This window comes from Oppia nitens, unplaced genomic scaffold (assembly GCF_028296485.1).
Source record: "Oppia nitens isolate AA-2021 unplaced genomic scaffold, nextdenovo-longstitch-racon4-pilon3 scaffold6_pilon_pilon_pilon, whole genome shotgun sequence".
Classification (NCBI taxonomy): domain Eukaryota; kingdom Metazoa; phylum Arthropoda; class Arachnida; order Sarcoptiformes; family Oppiidae; genus Oppia; species Oppia nitens.
The window spans coordinates 2,943,808-2,956,195 of NW_026533250.1; the positions used below are offsets into that span (position 1 = coordinate 2,943,808).

Genomic DNA, 12,388 nt, shown 5'->3' on the forward strand with positions numbered 1-12,388 from the left:
AGGTATCATATGTTTGATGACAAAATCCTAACATTAAAGACAACCGCTTTTGAAGTGTAAATGCAATGAATAGAAGATAATATAAATCACTTTTGATTAGTTAATATATACGGTGTATATTAATAGCTGTTATCAAACACTAAATGTTTTTAATTTTGTTGTGCAAACAATAACTTTGATCTCAAACTAACAAAAAATCGATTATTAAAGAGCTTGTTATCTGTGAACTGTTTAATGATTGCACTGTTAGACCATTAGGTGGAGCACTGATGCTAACAATACTGATATTAATATACAGATAACCTGTTATCACACGTTTGGAGAGTTGGCATCAACTGAAGCATCGACAGGAGAGAGAGCGGCCTAACAGTGCTAACACATAGCACTTGAATGTCGATGACTGTAATCTCACGTAAACTTTTTTCAATATTATTCAATAACTGTTGAAATGGTAAAAATGCAGTTAAAAATAAAGTGTTTTTGTGGTCATATCGAGTATATGGACGGCAATTGAGTGACATTAATGTCAAAGAGATGACTGACTTCTGGCCATTGGCGCCACTGTTTCCGTCATTGCAATCACTGTTACACTCGTATTGCACACAAATTTTAACACTACTTGTCATTCATTCACATCTAATGTTTCTCTAAAGTTTGTCCAAAACTATCCTTAAAGCTAACTATTTATCCAATGGATGGGATTTGTTTGCAATGTTTTAAGCCAAGTGTCTCACTCTCTCACACAATATATATGTCTATACACTGTATATATGCTATAGCTTTGAATCGTTTATCTTTTGTCACTCTTATTGCTTATTACTAACAGTCAAACAGTGAACTCAATCCCTAATTAACAGCTCTTAAGGAGTGTTTAGTCAAATGTTGTGTTTGTAATTATAGTAACAGAAAACCCCAACACAACTAACTATATATACAGTATATATATATATAGTTATAGTTATATTGGCATCGATTGGCATACAATACTTATGCGGGTTTTAGACATTAATTAGTTGAAAGACAGAAAGCAAGAGAAAAGTTAAGTTAAATGCAATGACAAACAAAAAACAAGGTTTGGATGCTTTGGTTTAGAGTTTAACACATTTATAAAAGTGTTGCCAATTAGTGTTTGCGCTCATTATGTCAAATAAGTTAATGAGTTTGACTATACATAATCACACACACATAGACAACCCAATGGTTATGAGAAATGTAGTTAAAAGACTATCTGAAAAAAGGTATAACAAGTAATTGATGGCAACAGCCCTGTAATAGCACTGTTAGTGAAGCATATTGTCTCAGTTTGTCTGTGTGTGGCATTCATTCAATACTTTATATATGTATGGATGCGCTGCCAATACCATTGAGAGAGAGAGAGAGAGAGAGAGAGAGAGAGAGAGAGAGAGACTTGACTTCTCTCTCACTTTTAAACTAATCAATAGATTTAAGAGCAGCTCTAAAATGTTTAAAACTGTTTGTGAATTATTTGTATAGCAAATAAATACATAAAAACATAAAAACAAGTCACTAACTACTTGTGTGCCTCACTTCAAAAATGTTGTAAAACTAATGTAAATGTAAGCACTGAAAAACATAACACAATAACAAACAAATTACTAAATAAAATAAAATAATTTTTATATGTAAAGAGTTTTTGAATATGATTTGAGCTCTTATTTTGAGAATCGCAAAATAAGATCTGTTTTTTTTTGTTATGCTCTCCAAAGTAATCACAGAAAACTTACTTATATTGAATCAAACAATAGTTGTAAATATTGTATAATAAAAAGTACATCAAATGTTATAACAAGTATTTCAATAAATAATCAATAAAATAGTGAAAATGGATCCAAATTCTATGTTATAGTTAACTATTTATTATGCATTTCTATTTTTTATTAAATTTTCAATTAACACACATACCTACAGTATCTATTGTATTATTCAATTGGTATAAATTATTATATACTGTATATAAAGTATATATTTGATTATATAAATAAATTAGTATATATGTATATACAGTATTGTAAAATATATTTTTAAAATTTTAATTTGTTTAAAATTAATTATTTGTTATAAATAAATATAATAAACTAATTATATTTATTTAAAAATATCGACTTTTATTTTGTAAGATAAAAAAATACAATAATAAAAAATTGTTAAACAATGTTAAAAATGTTTGACAAAAATGTAGTTACAGTTGCATATAGTGTTAGAAATTTGATCGACTATTAAAGGTATTGTGTGGCCGTATGTAAGTCCGTATAAAATCTCATGTGTGAGATGTGTGGGGCAATTGACATATCGGTGCTCTGGTAGGACTGGTAGTACATATGGTACGTCATTGGTGAGTGTAGGGGTCATAAAGTGGTGGTCATGTCATTGATGTTGGTAACATTGGTAACACACCCCCGGAATATTTGTATGGTATAGTGTAGTGATGTGTTAACATGTGTTGTGTTACACGATTGCATGGCCTCTACTGGTAGGTAAGTGCGGCCAAACATACATACATATACACACACATACACTTGTAAACCAGTGTTGTTACGAGGGATATGCACTGTTAAACAACACGTTAACCAATAGCAGTGTTGTCTAAACCCAGTGTAGGCGGTCACACACACAGCACCAGTAGATATGTTGCACTGATGTTTGCTTGTATGCCTTAACCACCAGTTTTTAGACAATAAGCTGTGAATCGATGGCAATGAATGACTGAGAGCTTGTAGTGAACAGTGCTTTGCATTTTATTTAACGTTCAATACATTTGACGACAAACTTGTAATACCATTGACTGACACCACATGTCTGAACACTATTGCTGTGATTGTATATTACAAGAAGTGTCACCAAATTGTCACAAAACCACAACTACTACTCTCTCAACACAACTCTCAGCACAGGCTATCATACCATAGCTTTTGCGTTGAATATAATTAAATGACATCCAATTCAAACAACTCGACCACAGACTCTCCGTGTTGTTCGTCCAGTGCGGGCACTGATAGCCGAAGTCATACGACTAATGTGAACAGTACTCCCACTATGAACTTAAGTACAACAGAGGACAACCATTTATCGCCGACAGTCGGCCCAACACCTACACCAATGTCACCGTCGACCCCATCGGTGTGTGCGCCCATCAATCCATATGATCCGCGACTTATATCACGTTTAGGTGGCTTTTACGGGTCACCCCATGCCGACCAAAATGCATTTTATCCTCCCGGAGCCAATCCTTTTTACCCATTAATTGTAAGTATTGTTAACTATTTATTTATTATAATATAATATAAGTTTATATAAGGAAAGCTTACGTTAAATAAAGTAAAGCTTTTAAAAGTTGTTGAAAATGTTTATTAAATATATTGAAATTTAAATATTAGGGAAATCCGTATGACTTGGAGGACCCAAATGGTAACGGTTGGGGACCTTTACTACAGACTACGTGCTACCTCTATGACCCCATCTATAACCCTTATGGTGAAAGATATGCGATGGACGGTATGGCCCGTCGCAAGAATGCCACTCGAGAGACAACCAGTACGTTGAAGGCCTGGCTTAATGAGCACCGGAAGAACCCTTACCCTACAAAGGGTGAAAAAATAATGTTAGCCATCATCACGAAAATGACATTAACACAAGTGAGCACTTGGTTTGCCAACGCTAGGAGACGACTTAAAAAGGAAAATAAGATGACGTGGTCTCCGAGGAATAGATGCGATGACGACGACGATGCCGATGGCAAGGATGGCGATGGAGAGACCGACTCTCGCAGGAGAGACAGAGACGAAGGTCAGTAGTAATTAATTATCAATACATTTGTTTGCAGTTTATATTAGTTATACGTTAGGCCAGCAATTAGTTGTCCGACAAATGCTTTCTTTGTCGCTATCATTTGCAAAGCCAGGGCTCACCTCTTAAACAATGCATATCCTCTCTCTCTCACACACTTTGACTCCCTGTGAGTGAAGTGCAGGTGATATTGTGATTAAACATTAAGGTTAACCTGTGTTAATGTCACTAACAGTGTGTAGGGTAGGGTATGCCAGTGTATGTTTGTTTGAGTGCCAGTTGAGCGTGTAATGACATTTGAGACCAAAATATCACTAACACTACAATAACTTATACGATATATACACCGTACCTATGCTTTAGCTATAGTGTTAGTGCATTGCTATTATTATGACAATCTCAAGGCACACACAATAAAACAACTATATATTTATATTTATTATCACAATTTATACAATATATATGTATATTGTTTTAGCCGGATTGTAGTCCTTTTTAGTTAAGCTAAGTTTGAAACAAAACAATATTAAAAGTATTTATAATTGAAGAGCTCCTATACCTACCAATGTTAGGAGCCATCATATATTATAAGTTGTGTCATAACATGGGTAGTATTGGTGTCTAATTTAGTCTTTGTTCAGGTAATGCATTTTAATTGTATGTCCCACTCGAGTGATTGTGCGGTTGTATTACAAAATAATTATTTATAGTCGAATAATGCACAGCCTTTATAGCACTGGTATCTCCTCTCTTGTCTTAAGTTTTATAGCAGTATTTTTAAATACATTTTATTATGTATACATTGACAACAATGCCGTACAACTGAAAATTAATTAGCCATCCGTTTGTCTGCAACTTCTAAACATGACATACGAACAACAAAAACAAGAACAACACTACTATTACTACAACTACTACCTGAGCCCTGTCCTCCCTATTCTCTATCTTCTCAAGCAATTTAATTTCGTGACAGTCGTTAAGGTTAAGGATTCATTGTTTTATCACTTGAGTTATGAGTTTTACATCAAATGATTTTTAATAGTATCTCTTTATTTGTCATCTCTTTTTACAATATTTTATATAATACAACGCTTTTTAAGTTCATTGCACTAAAACATACAAAATACACTATAATTGTAATAATATTAATGATATAATATATTACCTAACCTTTTGTGTCGACTTGTTTTGTCTTAATTGTTAAAACACTATTTCTTACTTCAGGCGATTCTGATATTGATATTGAAGACGACTCCAATCTCGATGGCACCAAAAGGCGAGACACGGGATCACCACTTTCTGATGTTGGATCCCTTTCCGATATCGGAGATTCAGACTCACAATCGGCTAATAATGGAAACCCAATGAACACTCATCTTCACCCACACCATGCATTACCTCTAAATAAGCCAAGAATTTGGTCTATAGTGGAAACAGCGACCAGTAATAACGCTTCCTCACTGTTACCACCGAATTTGTTGGCTAACAAACAACTCCCTAATAATGCCAATCCTGGTTTTGGACCCATTCCTGCCTCAGCTGCAGCTATAGCTGCCAATAGAGCCGCACGACTTGAATATTTAGCTCCATATTCAAAACCTGGCGCTCACTTATATAATGCGGGCAACTTTGGTGGCGTACCTCCCGGTGCAGCGGCATTTTCACCTTTGTATGCATGTCCTCCTTCAGCCATTATGGGTCATTTAACGGGACCTGTAGGCGCTCACAATAATGTTCCGCCACATATCGCTGCTGCCGCCGCTGAGTCCTCATTAAATAGGTTACGTTCAGCAGCGGCGGCAATGGCCGGCTCTTCACTGACTGGCGGCTCATCGACGGACAACATTGCGGCCATCAATAAGACCATCACTAGTATTGGTGAGCGAACTACTGCTAGTAATGTTAAATCGTGACATTTGTGATCATTCACTCATTAAAGACTATTTAATATACATATATCTATTGAACATAATATACATTGAACTCCAACTAAACTCATTGTCTTCATATTAATCGTCAACCGATACTATAATTGTACAGAAATATTATTAATGATGTTTATAATAATGTTTCATAACATGATGTGACATAACTTTTTGTTTTATTTACTGAACATTCATGTAGTTTGTGATTCACAACAAAAATTTCAAATCACAATTGATTTCTATCTATAATATAATATGAGTTTGTGTACAAAGCACTTGAAAAAACTTGAATACATTTAACAAAAGCATATCAAATGTGAGATTATTAAAGCATTTGAGTTGCAATTAAGCGAAGAATAATATTATCAAGTGTTTGGTTTGGACCACAAAACATGATAATGAAGTTTTCAAGACATCTATGACTAGCCATTGATTGTTAATACCGTTAGGACTCTATGCCATCGATCAGCTCATTGTCGTTGTTATCAATATTATTCATCGATATGCTGTCCTCACAAACATTAAAAGATCGACTGCAATGGCATTTGCCTTAACTTTAAGGTCAGTCCTATTCTATTAAATTGAGGACAAACGACAATAAATATACAAATAATTATATAAATGTATGTATTTGTTAAATAATTTATTACAAATACGTATTACGTGAAAACTATAGCTCATATATAGTAAACCAGAAATAACTTATAGTAAATAATAATAATGTGAACTAATATTATTTAATGATATAATTTGGCTAAAGAAGAGATAAAACTATCATAAATTGAGTGACAAATCACAGGACAGACAACAAGTAATAATATAATACCAAAAATAATATAAAACTCATATTTTATTGAAAAACAAATACACCAAAATATAATGTGAGAATCAATTTTATATTTAATTTAATTACATTATTAAATATAATTATATATTTATGACAATTTGTATATTTCAATTTGTTTCAACACATTAACAAAATATATATGTAAAATAAAAAATGTAATTTTTAAAAGTTAATGTTTTATTGCTCGTCTCATATGTTTTAATATAAATATAAGTAAAACATAATTAAATAAATGAATTAATTACATTATAAACTGTTTTTAACTATAAAATGATGAGACAAAACCCAAAAACACTTTCATAAATATTTGTTAAATAATTAGTTATTATTAATACAATTATCTACTTTTAATTATACTTTTACATTATTAAGTTATTTATATAGCTTCAAAAAAGTCTTATAAATTGATCTCTGTATAGTGATTTAAATTTTTCAATTTAAACAATTATATTTTCATATGTTTAGTATATATATGTCTACAGTGACTATGTATATAATTATTTTATTTTGATTATGATAATTTTAAAAGCATAACATGAAATTTTCAATTCAAAGTTGTAGGATAAACTAATTTATTGATAACTTGTTATTTCACTTGATTTGTATATAATGTCTAAAAAATGTAATTTCAATGATCAAATAAAAAAAATAAATTTGATTTAAATGAAAACAAATTTGATTTGATTTATTTCAATATTATCTATAATTTCTCATATTTCAAAATCATGTTTAACAAATTTTATTATATAAACATAATGAGTGCCGAGTCAAACCTACAGTGGTATACAACAAAATGTATACATTTTATTATATTATATGAGTTGAGTCTTTAATAACTGATAAGAAATATTTTGCATTTTAATAATAATAATACTGTATTATTATTTCCAATTTATATAATAAATATTTAATTAATTTTTGAAACACCCTTAATAACTCAATTAAACATATAAGCCTTTAATTGGTATTAATTAATTTAAATATTTACATAACTAGCAAAAATCAAAGCGATCCGCAAATATATGCCAATCACTGGTATTCATTATGAAAGCAAAAATTGATTAGTTTATCAATTTTTTATTACAAAAACTATATATTATTTTAGTGAACTCTGGAAATCTGCAAATAAGTAGCAATAGTGAGAAGTGTTTAAAATAAAAGATAATAAATAAAATATTTTTCATTTCTCTCAATTTAATCGTTGCGATTAATGGCTAAACTAATATTACAAAAAAAATTCAATGCCATTGATTCCCAAATGTCGTATTCACTGAAATGTGAAAAATGATAGCTTTTTCTTATACAGTATTATAATATATATAAAAATCATTTCAAAATATACTCTGTAATAATATATAAATAATAAAAGCTGGAAATAAATTTTGCAAAATCATCTTTTTTCACTTGACAAATAATTATATTTAATTTTGATTTCAATATATATATTAATATATATATATACAATATATTTCTAATAAAACAGACCATTAAGTGAACCGTTAATGTGCATAATAATAATAATAATTATTATTTATATATATAAATGTAGTTATATATATATTGTGTTTTATAATCTGAATCACATACATTATACAAAATAACAATAGAAAAAAAATATTTTATAGATTAGTATAGTATGTAAAAAACATTTGAAAACAAAAATTTTTGTTGTTTTATTATTTTTATTGTTATTAACTTTATTATAAATATTGATTGTTTATAATATATAGCATTAACTTATTATAAATGTATTGCTTAACAATAACAGAGAAATGCTTTCAAATTAAAGCAAACAATAGTCTGTTTGGAAATTTTTATATCAAACTAAATAATATTTATTTTTATGACAATAATAAACAAATGAAATAATTATGTTATGCCTGTTATAGACAGTGTATGTGCAATGTATTGTATCTTTAATTTAACAAATGTTTTTAGGAGTTATGAACACTCATTATAGGTTAGGTTAGATTCAGTACACGGAATGTCATACAATAAACGATATATTAATAATTAGTGGTCTCACAAATGGGTGTAAATAATATCTTGTGACTGAAAATGACAAACAAGTATGTATTGACCAAATTAATTATAACACATAAGACAAGGAAGGGGTCAATCATTATAGGCTATAGCTATAGACACACTTCACATGAAATGCTTAGTCAAACTCCTCATTCAATTGATTCACTAAATCAATATTTTTATGATATACAGGAGTTTATTATACATATAATAAATATGACAAACTAAAAGACAGCGGTCGTAGCACTGGTATGTGTGTTGAGAGGGAGCGAGAGTTTTAGCGATGAGGCGTATAATTATAAATTAAAAATTGTCATCAATTTTGAAGGCTATGGATGAGTCCAATAGTTTCTTCTTAATTGCCACAAATGTATTTTGCAATCAAGCGATGCCTCAGCAGGTCCTCCACTATCAATACCATAACAAATGAAAGCCCCTCACCATCACTGATAGGGGTTTACATTGTGATGGTTGTGATGGCACGGCATCATAGAATAGGCTCTGGTGTTGATAGTGGTGGTACTGGTGGTCGCAGTGATGGTTATGATGATCACCAGTGATGCCAATGAGAATCACATTTAATGATCGTTAACCTAATTTTGTAATCGTTGTACTGGAAAATCGTGAACAGCTGCCTGTGCTATGTATGCGCCGAACCCAGCACTAGGCTATGGCCTCTATATATATGTAGTAAATGTGTTGCCACTGATGAAAATAATGGCAAATTGTCAGCAATGAGTGCAATGGGTCGCCAATAACTAACTAACACTAAGTACAGTAGCTATAGTTGTTACCAAAACACTTGGTTTGTATGTATAATATTATACATTATAATCAAAACATTTCTTAATTAACAATTGGCTCTAATTTTCTCTTCACTAATGATCTTAAATCATATGTTTTTCGTTGTAATCATTTTCTCAACGCTTTAATATATATATATATTATTATACAGTATTTAATTTGATGTTATAGGCGTTAAATCTTTTGTTTCTTAGTGTTTAAATTACTCATATTTAGCTAATAATAATAATATTTTAATTAATTGCAGTAAATTAGCAAAAATCATTTTTCACTTTAAATTTAAACTTAATAATTTAATTGCTTATTAAATGCAGTGACATTTATTTATCAATAATTATTAATTTATGATTTATAATATTTCTAGTTTTAAATCTAAGGTATTTATTTAGAGTAACATTTATAGATTGTTTGTAACAGCAATAATAATATAAGAATATTGTATAATAAAAGTGCTTTAAAATGATTATATTGTTAATTATTAAGTGATAAGTGTTTGACTCACGGCATTCATTATAGCTTTGAATAAGCTTTCAATTGAATCTCAATTGCAATCTCTATCTATAAAAGTATTGAAGTGTTATAACACTGAAAGAATAATAATAATAATAAAACAGTTGAGCACTTGGATAGTAAGCACCCGAAAACAGTGATGTTAACCGGAAAATACTCATTGAATATGTATGTTAGTCTATGTATTGTGTTTTAGGTACAGAAGTAATGGATTTGAGATAAGGCTGAGAGAGAGAGAGAGAGAGAGAGCTGCTAGAAAGGTTCAGACAATACTGTTTTATTAAAAAGCTATGCGATATGCCATAGATATGCCATACATAACAACACAAACTCTCTGTTCAGCAAATCTTATTGCTTTAGCCTTTGCTGGCCTTTAGCACTGTTAAAGCTCGGGTAGTTGTTATCGAGGATGGCATATATATGGCAACTACAGCACACATTTGTGTTTAAGTGATTCAATTGATTGCCACATCACTGCTGCCGATGACTGAATCAACACAAACATTGAGATATATGGCAACGGAAACACTATCGAAACCAATTCATACATTCAGTATAAAGAAATCGGAAGAGGCTTTTCATGGCTAACATTTTTACTGACACAGCACTAGTAGTATAGGTATAACTAAATATTGCAAAACGAGAACCGGGGAGAGCTGTCAACTCTAAAAACGGCATATTATATATACAGTATATATTATATATATGCTCACAATATTATGACATTATTATAGCATTACATTCACTTTGTCTCAACTTCAAGACTCTCTCTCTCAAGACTTTTTAACTAAATTTTTTACTCGCAGATGAAATCAATAATTAGACTAAAAAATGATATTAAAAGACAGCGATTGTTATATGGAGTGACAAAATAATTATTATTCATTTGTTTCGGTTCTCCTGTTTTTCAAAGTTGGGAATTAGTTAAGAGAAAGTAAGTAATATCGCAATAATATAGCAGTTATACAGTATATAAATTTGCATTAATTAAAACAATAAAATCTGAAAATAAGTTTTTATCTTGTATTGCAAAATTGATTTATATAGAGAGTGCACACATTTTTAGCGATGATTTATTTTTATGCATTTATTATAACTTTATAATTATCTTTTTTATGCTAGCATTTAGTGTACAATATTGTAATATAAGTGTGCATGAAAGTGATAGACAATTAAATATTAGGTAATTTTTTGAAAATAATTTTGTTGTTAGGATTATATTAGACATGTCATACATTAAACTAGGAATTAAAATGTATTAACTTTTAGAGTGATACTAAAGCTTTAATAATAACAAATTTGTAATAAACACATAAAGACAATGTGTTTATGAGATAGCATTTATTAAAATTTATTTGGATATTCATTGGTTTCAAAGTGTCAGTTGAGTTTAGAGTCGATGAAAATCAATTGTTTTGAAAGCAATCTGTAAAACAAACACAAAAGCACTGGTACTCACTTGTCTTGTTTGCCAATTATAATAGACTCATATACTGTACTGTTATACTGTTATATTATACGGCTATATATTATTTTATAACTCCTATTGTCTAATAATAAATTTGTTGACATTTCTTCTCTTTTAACGGCATTTGTTTGTTTAACTAATAAACCAATAAATTTATCAACGCTTTTAATAATAACTTTAATATCTTTATTACTACTCAATTCATCTCTCTCTCTCTCACACACACACACACACACACACACACACACACACACACACACACACACACACACACACACACACACACACACACACACACACACATTATGTTTGATATTTGGTGAACATTTGCTGTATGCTTAAGTGAAATTTATTTAATCAATTACTCAATTACTAGTATAGCTCACTATTGACGTGGTCTGAATATAAGGTTAGGCCTATGCTTATGACTCAAAATTGCACAAACATTCATATAAAAAAACTAGAGGGGAGAGAGAGAGAGAGAGAGAGAGAAGAAAAATGAAGTTTTAAATCTAAAAGCGATGAACACATTTGCAGTGCATTATAAGCGTTAATATATTTATAGCAGTCTATGATATAATTCAATACATAAGCGTCTATTAGATCTATAATATATTGCCGTTACATAAGTTTTACTTAAATGTTCGCTTCCAGTGCACAACCACTACATAAGCTCTTATCCTTAACTGACAAATCATAATTTGAGTCCAATCTATAGTTAGATATATTATACAAAAATACATAAAATATAATTTTTTCATTTCGTGTTCACCAGAGTTATTAGCAAATATACAAACAAACATAATATAAAAATATATATATTCAATATATGGTACAGTATATAATGTATATATTGTAGTATATTGTTTATAATAGTTGACAATTTTTATAAAAATATATAGTAGTTATATTAAGTGCACGCAATACTCATATTAAATATACCAATCAAACATAGATATTTTTGTTAAGAGAGAGAGAGAGAGAGAGAGAGAGAGAGAGAGAGAG

General features: G+C 30.1%; 1 protein-coding gene across 1 annotated transcript; it reads left to right on the forward strand.

Annotated features, from left to right (window-relative positions):
- Positions 1 to 2,346: 2,346 nt before the first annotated feature.
- LOC128962674 (iroquois-class homeodomain protein irx-3-like) lies at positions 2,347 to 6,528 on the forward strand. Its single transcript, XM_054309069.1, has 3 exons — positions 2,347 to 3,264; positions 3,396 to 3,804; positions 5,029 to 6,528. Exons 1-3 carry the CDS (start codon positions 2,950 to 2,952, stop codon positions 5,715 to 5,717), a joined length of 1,413 nt encoding a protein of 470 aa, XP_054165044.1. The 5' UTR covers positions 2,347 to 2,949; the 3' UTR covers positions 5,718 to 6,528.
- The last annotated feature ends 5,860 nt before the right edge of the window (positions 6,529 to 12,388 follow it).